This window comes from Psammomys obesus, unplaced genomic scaffold, assembly GCF_907164565.1.
Source record: "Psammomys obesus unplaced genomic scaffold, mPsaObe1.curated_primary_1811, whole genome shotgun sequence".
Taxonomy (NCBI): Eukaryota; Metazoa; Chordata; class Mammalia; order Rodentia; family Muridae; genus Psammomys; species Psammomys obesus.
In genome coordinates, this window is record NW_026593931.1 from 299457 (window position 1) to 313861 (window position 14405).

A 14405-nucleotide genomic window follows, 5' to 3' on the forward strand; every position below is an offset into this window, starting at 1 on the left:
ATTTGTCATTATACCTTTTACTATTAATCTCTTTTACTGCTTTATTAAATGGTGTCATGTTTTAATTTTTTTACATGGAATCTTGCTGTGTTACTGAAGATTGTCTCACTCCTGGACTCAAATGATCCTTCTGCCTCGGCCTCTTGAGTACTAGAACTATAGGTTTGAACAATTGTACCTGACTAACAGTTTAGCTTTTCAAGAATGAGTTTTTGCCATGTGCGTATGTATATACATATAAGTACATATAGACATATATGTGTGTTAAACTTTTTTGTTAAGACTTTTTTAATTAAGACTTGTATGTATTGCTTTGAGACAGGGTCTCACTATGTAGTCCTGGCTGGCTTGGAACTCACTATATAGACCAGGTTGTCCTAGAACTCATAGAGATTGCCTGACTGCCTCCTGAGTGCTAGTATTAAAGGCATGAGCCACCGTAACTAACTAGATTATTTTTGGTTGTGTATTTCTGTGTCTATCTGTGTGCACGCGCGTGTGTGTGTGTACATATGAGCACAGGTTTCAGATAGTTGTGAGCCACCACGTGGCTGGCAATCAAACCTTGGTCATCTAATTCTTTTAACCGCTGGCTGTCTCTCTAGCCTCTGCTCTTCATTTTTTGACAGTATCCCATGGCATTCTACAACTTCAAGCCATTTGAAGAAGCAATTTTTAAAGATTTGGTTTACTGTTTTAGATTACGTATGGAGAAATAGATGTGCATGAGTATAGGTGTCCACAGAGGTCAGCAGCTTTGTGCTCTCCAGAAGCTGGAGTTACAGACAGTTGTGAGACATCCAGATCGGTGCTGGGAATCAAACCCAGGTCCTCTGAAAAAGCAGCCAGTGCTCTTGACTGCTGAGCCACATTTCCAGCCTGTGAAGGGGTAGTTTTTTAATGCCAGTCTTTGATGTTTGAAGGGCCTCTCCCTCTTCCTCTTGGATACCATGTGACCCGCAGTTTATCTTATTACCCACTAGAGCCTCCTGCTCCTTCTAAGTTGCTGACTCTCCAGCCTGTTATTGTGTATCTTAAGGTTGAGTGTCTCTAGCTGGTTCCTTTTGGGGGTGTTGGTGTGTTCTGTCCTTCCTTTAAGTTTTCCTGCTGGTCAGAGTCTGTCCTGTGAGGGAATGGGGGCAGACAGATGATGTTCTGGAGTGCTCCTTCACAAAGGGTTTGGTGAAGAAGAGATCCCCAACCCCTCAGCTGTATTCACCAAGTGGCCAACCCAGCTAGTGAAATGCTGCATGCAGAAGTCAGAAAGCAACTGAAGGGAGTCCTTTCTCTCCCTCCACCACATGAGTTCCCGGCGTCACACTCAGGCATTCAGGCTTGCCTCAGGCACCTTTATCCACGAGGCTATCTCTCAGGCTTTACTGTGTTCTGGTTTTATTATTCTTAGGTATGAGATAATTTTACCTTTCTCTAGAGACACAGGGCAATTCCTGTGTTTTAAAGATTGTTGTTCCTAAAGCTTCTCATTGCCCACGTTACCATCAATGTATCCCGCCATGTATCATTGTGTCAGGGTGACTGAGGCAAAGCCACGGAACAGGGCATTTCCCTGAGGACGCATGCTGTCGGCGGGTGGAGCACCACAAACTGTAGTCTCATTGCTTGGCAGGCTGAGCCAGGAGGGTTGCTGTAAGTTTGAGAGCCTGGGCTACATAGCAAGGCCTTGTTCTCATGCTTGCTTGCTTGCTGTATGCCCAGGAAGGCATCTCTGTGTATCTTTTCCTGGTTTTTAGTGGGCCATTTGTTTTCTTACTGTGGTGGTTTTTTTTTTTAAATACTTTTGCATATTTAGGATATGAGTCCTTTGTCACATCCATCTTTACAAACACCTTCTTCCCTAAGCAGTGATTTAACAGTCGTGTCTAATGGAATTAGCATCGAGGTCAGCAGCTCCCGGGTTTTCCTCCCAAATAAGCTGGCTGCATGAAGTGTCCATTTTTCCAGAGTAGGGCCTTGGGATTGCAAGCAGGGACCAGGGCTGGTGAAGAAAGACTAAAAGCACCTCTTCAGAGGCATTGGATTGGAGAGGCTCTACACCACCTGAGCATGAGGCTGAGCAAGCTGAGCAGGATAGATGGCTCTAGGTTCCAGAGAGCCTGGCCGGAGGTGCAGATTTAGGAGATGACGCACCTAAGGATGGCCGTTGGAGGTCTGGCCATGATCAGCTGAGGAAGCCCTGTAAACTGAGACGTCTGAACCTAGGACCAAGCCAGCCCCGGGTGTTTGAAGGTTGCATAAGCCATGCAGATGGGAAGGAGCAGTCAGGGATAAGAACAAACCATCAATACAGAAACCAAGTCAAAAAAGAGCCTGGCGGCTCTGGGGAGGGGTTTCTACTGAGCCTGAGAAAAAGCAGCTGTAGGGCAACCCACGCTACGTTCTCGCTGAAGCAGGCCACAGAGGGACACTAAGGACTTGGTATTTGCCAGCCTGAAAGGTATGAAGGAGTGTGGGGAGGGCTGGAGCCCAGCAGTGCAGGCAGACAGGGTGAGACTCTAGGCTAGCAGCGTCCCAAGGGTGGCGCTCTCAAGTCTGAGATGCTCCTTCATGGACCACATGCAGTGTCCACTCTGCCATTTGGAAGCCACCGAGTTTAGGTGAGCTTTAGTCACCCCTGATTTCCACATCTCATGCCAAGTGCTGCCATGATGAAGTGCTGAGACTGGGGGTTTCCTCATCAGAGAGCTGTGGTTACAGCCCTGGGGGTGGGGGGTGGCAGGGTGGCATCCTCTGACACCTCTGTTCCTGACTTGAAGATGCCACTGCCTCTGTGCCCTTGCATGGTCACCTCTCTGTGTAGATCTATGTCCTGATGTCCTTTTCTTATAAGGACACCAGTCACATAGGGTAGGGTCCATCCTATGACTCCTTAGCAGACCCTGCCTCTAGGTACACTCACGTTCAGAAGCAGGGTTTAAGCACTTCAGCATTATAATTTGGAGGGACATTATTTCAGCCCCTCGGAGGGCAAGCTCCCTCTCCCCTCCACATGTGGGCTACCATGTAGAGAGCATGGTGTGGCAAGCTCTGGTGAACATGGGAAGGACAGGTGACTGCCTTGCTCAGACCCCAGAAGCCTCCTTGACTTCCTCACCTCTCCTACCATAGGCTCGCCGGTTGGCCAGAGACTCTTAGACCATCCCGACGTGAGGAAAATAGGGTTTACAGGCTCCACAGATGTGGGAAAACATATCATGAAAAGGTAGGTGGGGCACAGGGAGGACAGGTCACCCCGGCCAGGGTGTCTGCAAGTAGATGATGTATCCCATAAGCTGGGTCCTGCTTCTTGGGTTTTGGTGGACCTAACGACCTCCAGCAGCCGTGTTGATACAGATGCTAAATTTCCACAAGCCCTTGAGAGGCCCGTGGGTCTGATCCGCGGAGGCCATATGAGCCAGGAGGATCCTGGTACCATGCCACCTCCAAAGCACAGCAGTGCCAGAAGTCAGTGGACCTGATGAGATTGCCATGAGTATGAACTAGACACCAGTTTTTTTTTTTAAGTTTTATTTGTTTATTGTGTATACAATGTTCTGCCTGCATTATGCCCATAAGCCAGAAGAGGGCACCAGATCTCTTTATAGATAGTTGTGAGCCACCATGTGGGTGCTAGGAATTGAACTCAGGACCTTTGGAAGAGCAGCCAAGTGCTCTTAACCTCTGAGCCATCTCTCCAGCCCTAGACACCACTTTTAAAACCTCAACACACACACTTTTAAAATATACTCATTCACAACTTTGATATTGATTACAAGCTGACCTAGCAATGTTTTCCTGATCCATTAGATTAAATGGGACCTATTCTAATTGGCTTTCTGTATCTAAGTCAATTTTGCCTGTGCTGAATGTGTCCTGCCTTACACTTACCTAGCCAATACAAGTGTTCACACCATGCTTACCCTGTGTTAGGCCTTGACATCATGGAGAGAGCTGTGGGTGCAAGAGGATGAGAATAGCCTCTGTGTGTATACACTATTGTCCATAAGAAGCCTCAGCGCCTGAGGGCATTGATACCCACAAGGCTCTGAGTCACCTGTGGGCAGTGCTGGAGCAAGGGAGCCTTCCCCTTGGGTGTCCTGAACAAGGAGACTTCTTCTCCCAGGCCATGCTTGGCACTTTTTTTTTAAATTAATTTATTTTTTATTAATTACAGTTTATTCACTTTATCCCAACTGTAGCCCCTCCCTCGCCCCCCTCATTCCACCCTTCCTCCATCTTCCCCACCCATGCCCCTCCCCCAGTCCACTGATAGGGGAGGTCCTCCTCCCCTTCCATCTGATCCTAGTCTATCAGGTCTCATCAGGAGTGGCTGCATTATCTTCCTCTGTGGCCTGGTAAGGCTGCACCCCCCCCTCAGGGGGAAGTGATCTAAGAGCAGGCCAATCAGTTCATGTCAGAGACAGTCCCTGTCCCCATTACTATGGAACCCACTTGGACACTGAGCTGGCTTGGCATCTTCTTGAGGGTGGCATCACTCAAGTATGATTCTTGCCCCTGGACACATCTGTGATTCCCAGCATCTTTCTGCTTGGCCACTAAAAACATGAGATGTCCCTCTCTGGCCAACATAGCTGTCTGGCCACAGCTACCCCAGCTGAGGGATGATTCCCTTGAGGTCATACTCATGTGCATTCCTGGGGCACCAGCTGTGCGCTAGGCACTGGGATGTCATAGGAACCGGACAAGTGCATGCTGCTGTAGGGAGGCCTGCCTTCCCCCAGATGGAGCCATTCATAAATATGCAGTGGAGGTGGAGGTGGGGGTTTTACATGGGAGGATCAGAAAAGGACCCTAAGAAGGGTATGGAGTGGAGCAGAGGAGGACACTAGTGAGTGTGAAGGGCCAGGCCTGGGCCGGGTGTTAGGGGGACTAGGAATGGGCCCAGTGACAGGAGGTGGCAGCGGTTGTGGGAGAAGGTGTGTCTGGCTGCTCTTTGTAATTCGTCACACTCTGGACCTGCCTTATTCCCCCTTGTAAGGCCCTGTGTTCCAGGCCACCTGACATCAACTCCACCGCTCTGTTCCTTCCAGCTGTGCCCTGAGCAACGTGAAGAAAGTCTCCCTGGAGCTGGGTGGGAAGTCGCCCCTTATCATCTTTGCTGACTGTGACCTCAACAAGGCCGTGCAGATGGTGAGGCTGGGCCTGGGGCTGGGTGGGTGGGAACAAGATGGGAGGAAGCGGAGGGAGGCACCCAGGCAAAGGCAGAGAGATGGGCGTGGGGGATCTCTCAGCAATAAACGGTTAGCATCATGTGTATAACCATCCACAATGTCACCCCAAGCATAGGTAACATAGCAAGAGGCACCCTTGGGGCAAGGATAATGTGTGTTCCCCACAATGTATTCCCGGCATGTCCTAACCATCCTACCATTGAGCCAGCCTCTCAGATTGGGATCAGGAGCAGGCTCGCCATCTCGGCATGTGTAGAAAGCAAAAAAAAATATCCCTGGATCTCTTGGGCATGACTCTGCTGAGAGCCCCAACCCTGCTGATGACCCTGTGCACACATGCCCAGCTCTCCACCCACTCTCTGGGCAGCCACAGGCTAGACCTCAGCACTCCCATCTGCACAGGGCCAAGGGAGAACCTATCTGTGGTGGCCTCTTAGATTGGCCTCACTGAGGGCTGCCTGTGGTACACGCCATGGGAGTGGTTCTAATGTTGGTATTATCACTCATATACCTTGGTCTCCTTTCCACTCCTATGAAAACACATCAGTCAGGGCCATTCAGCCAGGTATCCACCTATCTTAGCAGCCTGCCTAAGCCTCATTCTGCCTTGGAGGAGGCCAGGCTACCCAGCATAGTCCTGAGAGGGAGTCCAGCCTCGCTCAATGGGAAGCTGAGGGAGGCCAGGACCTTGTTCATGTCCCCCCTGAGCCTAACAGCCCAGGCTCTTGGCTCAATACAAGATGCTGCTGCTGCTGAGCCTTGCACACTGCAAGAGGCCTATGCCAGCTGTTGGACTGTATCATGCAGGCCAGGAGAGCTGGACTGGACTCTGCACCCCTCCCTGGCCTCCTGCAGTTGGCGTCTCAGCTGCTAGTGTAACCTTCAGGTTTCCTATACTTCCCTGGAGTCAAAGCTGAGCCCTGCTCTCGGCTCTGTGCTCACATGCAGCCTGGTGGCTTTTGGGCCACCCAGTGAACCTCCCTATGGGCTGGGCAGGGGGTCCAGGCAGGCTCAAACTCACCCCGTATTGTTCTCTACTGTTTGTTGTGTGGCAATGGGAGTGAGGTCTCTAGAGCGTGGCTTCCTCTGACTGAGTGTCCTCATTTCCCACTGCCACCTCTTGCCTCCACAGGCTAAGGATTGCACAGGACCTATGTGTCCTGTGCTGGTCAAACCTGACCCGTGGGAGGAAGGCAGGATGCAGGCACACCCCCTCTTCCCTGAGGAGGATTAACAAACAGTCCTGGTGGGCTCTAGGGCGGAAGCACTGTGGAGATCTGTGACCTGGCATTTCTGACCTTCTCTGAAGGGCATGAGCTCCGTTTTCTTCAACAAAGGGGAGAACTGCATCGCAGCAGGCAGGCTCTTTGTGGAGGACTCCATCCATGACCAGTTTGTGCAGAAAGTGGTAAGTTCGAGGCTGGAGTCTGAGCTGGAGGGGCGGGCTGCAGGAGAGGTGCTGCTGAGTGAGGAGTGGCTGGGCACCTCTCCTTGGGTACAACCTGCCTGTTCAGACAGTCCTTGGGGAACCCTCTAAGACTTCAGCTCAAACTGACATAACCAAAAGGGCCTGTGGGTTTAGGGTATCTCAGTGGCCTAATGCTTGCCCAATGTTTGGTATTCCATCCTCAACACCACCAAAAAGGAATAGAGCCAGAAATAGAGCCAAGGGTAAGGATCAGGTATACAGGATTCACAGGGTTAACTCATTAGGTAAGACCATAGGAGTGAACAGGAGAAGGCAGGACAAAGGAGAGGACAGTGAGGACATGGCCTCAGGACAGCATCTCTGGAGAAAGAAGCACCCTGTGCTGGTACCCAGAGTCAAGAGGCCAGGCTTTGTGCCCAGGCCTCAGTCTTGGGCAGTGGTTGCCCAAAGCTGGCCATGGAGTAAGGGGTTGGGGGAGGCTTCTGCCAGCTCACAAGACTGTCAGCAGCAGCTGGTCAGAGCCTCTGGGGACCTAGGGAGAGTTACTGGGAGACATAACAAACTCCCAAAGGGCCAACTCAGGATGGCTTTGGGAACAAAAGGGTCTTCTTGGCCCGCTAGGGCTGTTTTGTTTGTTTGTTTGTCTGTTTGTGGTGCTAGTGTGAAGCTCAGGGTCTTAGCTTCTGAGATTACTGCTGTGTCACTGAGCACTGGCCCCAGCGAGGCATGTTTCTAATGCCTGACTTCTGGGTTTCTCTGTGGATTGGCTTGTGACCAGCTTCATCATGTGAGAATGACATTTTTCTAAAGCCAGAGAGAGAAAAATTCCAACTTTTGGTATGAATTATGGGTGAGACACAGATTAGCCCAGCCAGAGCCCCACCCCCACCCATCTTCAGTCTAGACAACGGTGTCAAGGTGACGGCATCTGAGGATGGAGCTGCCCTCGTGACAACTGTAAGCCCATCCTACATCCCGGAGATCAGGCAGGAACCCAACAGGAGTGTACGGGGATGCTGAGAGGTGGGGAGTCTGCCGTTTTACCTACCCTGTGGCTGGGAACCCTCATAAAAGGATGGGTGACACTGCCATTTAGGAGCACTTCCTGCGGGAAGGTCTGTGTAATAGAAGACCTGAGGGAAATGATTCCTATGGAAGAAAGGTTTGTCCTTGCTCGTGGTTTCGGAGTATGCGGTCTCTTGGCCCCCTTGCACTGGGCCTGTGGTAAGGCAGAGTTATGGGAGTGAGTGCACAGCAGAGCAAAACACTCACTTCATGGCGCTGGGAAAAAAGAGAGGAAAGTGCTGGGTCCTGATATGTCCTTCAAGGGAACAGGTCTAGTGACTTACTCCTCCCTAGTATGTCCTATCTCAAGGTCCCACCACATCCCAATAGCACCCCCCCTCCCAGCCTGGCAACCAAGCCTTCAACACATGGGCCTTGGGAGGACACCAGTGCCAAACCAAAGTCTGAAAGGTGACAAGGACCGGGAAAGACAGGGCGGCTTTGCTGTGTAACAGAGAGCATACAGTACCTAGTAGCCAAGTTCACCTGGCTCACAACCCATCCTGACCAGAGTGAGCCCTGAACCGAATGCGGGTGGAAACAACTTTGCCTGAGCTTAAGACTCCAGGACAGGAGCCTGGAGCCAGGCCACACAAGAAAGAGCCTACAGCCACTCTCCCAGAGGCAAACAGATCTGTCTTGTTGGACACTGATTCTGTTTACCTTTATTTAGCTTACATCCTGACTCACTTTTTAAAAACAGAGTATTTTATGTGCTTGTCTCTCCCACATGTGTGTACATACACTGCATGATTTGCATCCACAGACATCAGAAGGGGGAATGAATTTCCTGGAACTGGAGTTGCAGATGGCTGTGAGCCTGAGTGTGTGTCTGGGTACCAAACCCTGGTCTTCTGCTTTTAACCCATGAACCATTTCTTGAGCCCCCGACTCATTTTCTATCCCCCTACCACCCCAAGATCCAGACTTCTGGGTAGACACAAACTAATGCCCACTCACCCCAGACAGGGCACCAGTGATGGACCAAAAGACACAGATCTAGCCACGTCTAGTTTAGTGAGCCAGCGAGGGCCGCCTACAGGAACATCAATGGCTCAACGGCAGCTCCCTCAGAGCCTGGGCAACGACTCCCAAAAGCTTCATCCTGCTATGACTCCCTGGTGAAACCTCAGTAAACATCTCTAAGCTACAAAGCCTAGACTTGCTTGAACTGGCTGAGGACAAAGGAAGGCTTCCTGGAGGAGGCCACTCCCAGGGCATTTGTTGAAGCTAAGGAAAATGAAAGCAGAGATAAGCAGACTTGAGCCTTGGAACCCTTCTCTCTGTTCAGTGTCTGTCCCTGAGAGTACTATAGTAGATAGGTTTGGAGTGAGGCTGGGAAATGGTCTCCACACACTCTTCAGGGACCTGTGGTCAATACAAAACTGTAAAGATGTCCCAGTGTTGACCATCACAGGACGCTGTGGTAGCCTTGAGCAGGACCTGACACGAGGACTCTCTGCAGGTGGAGGAGGTGGGGAAGATGAAAATCGGCAACCCCCTGGACAGAGACACCAACCACGGCCCACAGAATCATGAGGCTCACCTGAAGAAGCTGGTGGAGTATTGCCAGCGAGGTGTGAAAGAAGGGGCCACGCTGGTCTGTGGTGGGAACCAAGTCCCAAGGCCAGGTCAGTCAGAGTTCTCCGAGTCCTTGGGTAAACTGAAGTTGCAAATACTAGGCCTCTGGTTTCTGGCCCAGCCTTAACTGGGTACAGCTGAAGGCCAAGTACCATTGTGGACAGGATCCAGGCCTCTAGGTCAAATTTGGATCTTGGATATAATGGGCGTTGGCTGTTTGGTCACCCGCTGGACCCAAGCCTGGGTTGGAGAAGATGAGGACTCCAGAACATTCCTCAGTGCTGGTGTAATCTGCTGTGCAGGGTGTTGCTGTTCGCATCACTCTATCATGGCTCCCATCCCCTCTGACTTGATTTCAAGGTCCTCCGACTCCTTTGGTTTCTCTTTAGAACAGTTGTTTTGTGGTGTTGTCTGACTTCTGGGGAGACACAAACTAATGCCCACTCACCCCAGACAGGGCGCCAGTGACCAAAAGACACAGACCTAGCCACGTTTAGTTTAGTGAGCCAGCAAGGGCCGCCTACAGGAACATGAATGGCTCAACGGCAGCTACCTCAGAGCCTGGGTGACGACTCCCAAAAGCTGCATCCTGGAGCCTCCACCCCAAAGACTCCACCCCGTGTTTTCTCCCTCAGCAACTGTCATGGCTCAGTGAGCAGGTGGCAGGGGCCTTATGTCTCTTGTGTCATTTACTTGAGTATTCTGAACCTCCCTCCTCCCTGCAGGGAATATTTTAGTTCTAAGGAATAGCTAAGCAACAGGTGAACATTCCACAGTGTCCCTCCAATGATGGCCAGCTGCCCTTAGCTGGGGATGAGCCTTTGTCTGGAGCAAGCAACCCTTGAGATGGTGCAGACCTTCACAGACGCATGGCTCAGGTCATCCACCTGGAGCTCCTGACATAGCCAGCACTAGAAACTTTCACCTGCATGGTCCCAGGCACTTGGCTTCAGCAATCATCTCACTGCCTGTCTTAGTTACTTCTCTTTCGCTGCAAAGAAACCACGACCAGAGCAATTTACAGAAGAGTTTATGGGGCGTTTACAGTTACAGTTTCAGAGGGTGAGTCCATGACCGTCCATAGTGGGGAGCATGGCAGCGGGCAGGCAGTTACGGCACTGGATCAGTAGCTGACAGCTTCTACCTTAAGACAAGAACTATGAGACAGAGAGAGCTAACTGGGAATGACGTGGGCTCTTGAAACCTTACAGCCTGCCCCAAATACATACCTTCTTCAACAAAGCCACACCTCCCCATCCTTTCCAAGCAGTTCCACTAACTAGGAACCAAGCACTCAAATACATGAGCCTATGGGGGTCATTCTCATTGAAACCAGCAGTGTCTGACCACAGACGCACTTGCTTCTCTGAAATCCACCATCCAAACCAGGAAAGCAGAGGCCACAAGGACGGAGCCTTGTGCTGCCTAGCCATAACACCGCAGCTCCACACCCTGCCTGCCTTTACTGTCTGCCTTTTACACCCTATACGGAACCCTGCAGAGAGGAGGCTCTCCTTAACAGATGGAAAGGAGGGGAAGGGAGATTGTACCTCTCTCTCTCTCTGCCCTCCTGATTTTAATCCCTTCCTGGTTAAGTCTGGCACTTTGTTTCTGCGGTGGCTCTCCTGTACCGCCACCACCTTCTTCACCTCATCTTTCCATGTGTCCCCGTGAGCCACTGACACTTTGTTTACTCACCCTCTGAGAGCTCTTGGGTCCTGATGCTCAGCAGCGCCCTCCTACTTCAGGGGCAAGTTCCCTGACTGCCGCCACAGTCTCATTTGTGAATGCTGTGACCTGCCCTTGACCTGCACGCACCATCTCTTGCAGTCTCTCTGGATGCTCCTACCATCTGTATTGGCTGCTCCTCAGCTTGGCAAATAGCTCCCCAGTGTCCTACCAGGAGGACATTGTTCATTTAGCTGAAGTGGCATTCAAACACAAACTTCCTTCTATCACCGTGATAGAAGGCTGGGAACAGTGTGGGAAGCCCTAGCAGGGGTGGATGGCAAGGTTCGGTCTGAGCACTAGAGAGAGACCCAATGGGGCCGGTGCAACCCCTGAGAACACGGGGGCAGCACATCTTCTCTCTAAACTAGAAGGTGGAGAAATTTCTAGAACTCAGTCAAGAACAGGGCAGATCAGGGCTGACTCTTTTTGGACATTTCTATCTGGAAGGCAGAGAATGAGCGCCTGGGTCTATAGTGAACCTGTTAGAACCAGAGCCAAACAGAATGCTGTGTGAGCCAGGCCCTGGCCAGAATAGGGAGGAGACTGTCAGGGACCTATACCTCCTACCTACCTCAGGCCCCTGTCTCCTACAGGCTTCTTCTTCCAGCCAACCATCTTCACAGACGTGGAGGACCACATGTATATCGCTAAGGAGGAGTCCTTCGGCCCTGTCATGATCATCTCTCGGTTTGCTGATGGGTATGTGATCCACCATGCCTGTCGGGTCTTTTCTCTGTGTGCCTGGAGCCTTGATATGAGCTGTAAGAGATAGTCCATGAGGAGAAACTGAGTCAGCGAGGAACCTGTGCACACACAATGCCTGAGCTGCCTGCTTCTTGAAACACAGGGGCTCTAGCATCCCTTTGCTTCTCCTTCTCTGGGCCAGGATGGCCTCCAGGCCAAAAGGCAATTAATTTCCTTGCGTGTCCCTGCTGCCCGTGTTTGCTGTGCATCTCTCTGGTATCATAGCCTGCCAGATCCTGTTCTCATGGTGTCCTGCTGAGGGCTAAACTTACTTACCCTAACCAAGCAGCCTGGGACAACTTGGCTCATACTCATGACTGAGCCCATGCTTCTGGTTGGTTAGATGGAGTAAGCCTAGCTCTGCTCTGTGCCACATCTGGACTTGCCTGATACAAAAGAAATAGCTGCGCTCACCTGGGATCAGACTCTCTCCCGAGGCAGCCTCAGGTCACAGGCCAGGAGCCTGGGTCCCATGGAAGCCAGCTGGAGGTTGCAAGGATTCTCAGGAGCTAGCTTCAGAGCACACCCTTTGGCCCAGCAGTTATCCAGGCCATCGGGCTAAAGAGAGGAAGGGTCCACTCACATTGAAGGGGGCTACAGATCTTTGAATGCCTTTGACTGGCTACACCACTTTTCTGACTTACTTTGAAGGCAAAAGGGCACCTTCTCCTTCATCTTTTCCAACCCGTGGTCACTATCCGACTACAGCCACCAGCTTATGCTGACTGTATTAGACTTCACAGTCTTCGCCAAGCAGGCACAACCCTAGCTCTTAGGTCTGATGTCCACTGAATGCTCAGCCCACCTCTGCCCCAAGCCACCTTTCTGGACTCCATTCCTGCCTGTATCATGAGGGTGAATGCCCTACGCCCCTGCCCCTTATGACCTCTGCTCTCTTCTATACTGTCCCCTTCTCCAGTCTTTCTCTGGCCTCAGGTTTTTCCCTTCAGGGTCTCACAGGTGGGTGGCGAGAGAGCTAGGAACTTTGGGGAGGTAGATTCTGATCTTGCCTTGTCCCAAGCCCAAAAGTGGGTGCTCTGATCGCCCCTCAGGGAGCTCTTGGATTTCCCCCACAGGGATGTGGATGCCGTGCTGTCTCGTGCCAATGACACAGAATTTGGCCTGGCCTCTGGTGTCTTCACCCGGGATATCAACAAGGCCCTGTATGTCAGTGACAAACTCCAGGCAGGCACTGTGTTCATCAACACATACAACAAGACTGACGTGGCCGCACCTTTTGGAGGATTCAAACAGTCTGGATTTGGCAAAGACCTGGGTAACCAAACGCTGTCTGTAGGGCTGCTTTCATGTATTCACTCAGCAAACACCTGTCCAAGGCTGCCAAGTATCAGGTCCTGTCCCTCCTGCTGGGGGGTCACATTAAACGAGATAGCTGGTAGCTGATCAGTCCTTGCTGGGAGGGCTATTCTCGGGGCTGATATTGCTGAGACAGCGGGCAACAGTGGAAAGGATACGTGGAATACCTTCCAGTCATAGGCACACAGGAAGGCAGCTTCTTGGCTGCCCGTAGCCAGTAGGGCACCCATCCCACTTCCTCTACCACCAATGCAGTTGGGACCAGAGAAGGTTCCAGAATGGCTGCTCGAGATCATTCCCCTGCCTGCGCTGGAGCTTGCTCCAGGATGGACTGGGTTGGGTATGTGATTTCCCCTAGGACCTCAGTTTCTCATCTGTGGAGAGAGCCTGGCTGCCCACAGGTGTGTTCCATAGGTGTGTCCCCAGAGATGAACCCTGCACAGCCACAGGTGTCCCAGCGCATGTGCTGTCTTGCAGGAGAGGAGGCCCTGAATGAGTACCTTCGGGTCAAGACGGTGACTTTTGAGTACTGAAGCAAGATCTCAGTGGTACTTCTCCTGTATGCTGTTGGCCTCCCATCAGGGAGCCCTGGCCCCACCTGGTGTCTTAACACTCAGCACTGCTCCCCTAATCTGCTGGAGCTATCAGCCTGGATCCCTGCTGCCAACAAGATACCCTCCAAACAATCACTCCAAGCGGAGTGAGCAGTCATGTCCGAGATGAATAAAAATTGTGAGCAGGGGCCACCTGCGTTTTGTGTCACAACTCTGTCTATGGGTGCCCCGGGATGGCCCCAGAAGCAACAGTCACCCTGAGTCCTGGGCATGTAGCACCACTCGGCATCCAGTGAATGAGGCCCCTTAGTGGGAACACAGGAGGAAATGCATGTGTTCCAAAGGCAGGAGCTGAGATGGGTGCAAGATAGGTGGGGAAGGGTAAATTTCCAGAAATAGGAAATGGGAGTTGAGGGGTGAGCCCTGGGCCATGACGCAGCCCGGTCTCCTCTTCAGGGACCCAGGTCCTCTCCACTTGGTGGAGTTGAGCAGTCACGATGCAGCCTGGAGCCTGCAGCAGGGCCTCCACCCTGCCTGGCATTTCCCTGGGCAGCACTCCCATTTTCTGCTGTCTGTATTTCTTGTCATCTTGCACCACCCTACTCAGCCAAGAGCACGGCCCCTTGCAAGGCTTCTGCCTCGTGCATGCTCACCTGGGGGTGACCAAGGCCCTCTCCCCATACACACATCCTGGAGGTCCCACGCACAACCCAGCAGAGTTGCTGTTGCCTTGGTTTGCCAAACATGCTCATTCTCTTCTTGGCACGCCAACCATTACCACTTTTCTCTGGCTCT

The 14405-nt window shown here is 51.7% G+C and overlaps 1 protein-coding gene across 4 annotated transcripts in view; it reads left to right on the forward strand.

Annotated features, from left to right (window-relative positions):
• The window catches only part of Aldh1l1 (aldehyde dehydrogenase 1 family member L1), a 46603-nt gene extending 32803 nt beyond the window's left edge, over positions 1 to 13800 (forward strand). For all 4 annotated transcript variants that reach the window (XM_055617519.1, XM_055617520.1, XM_055617517.1 and 1 more), the window contains exons 17-23: positions 3127 to 3220; positions 5049 to 5148; positions 6499 to 6597; positions 9149 to 9314; positions 11589 to 11694; positions 12816 to 13015; positions 13534 to 13800. In XM_055617519.1, coding sequence (XP_055473494.1) covers positions 3127 to 3220; positions 5049 to 5148; positions 6499 to 6597; positions 9149 to 9314; positions 11589 to 11694; positions 12816 to 13015; positions 13534 to 13589 — 821 coding nt within the window. In that variant the 3' untranslated portion in view covers positions 13590 to 13800. The remainder of the gene's footprint in view (positions 1 to 3126; positions 3221 to 5048; positions 5149 to 6498; positions 6598 to 9148; positions 9315 to 11588; positions 11695 to 12815; positions 13016 to 13533) is intronic.
• The last annotated feature ends 605 nt before the right edge of the window (positions 13801 to 14405 follow it).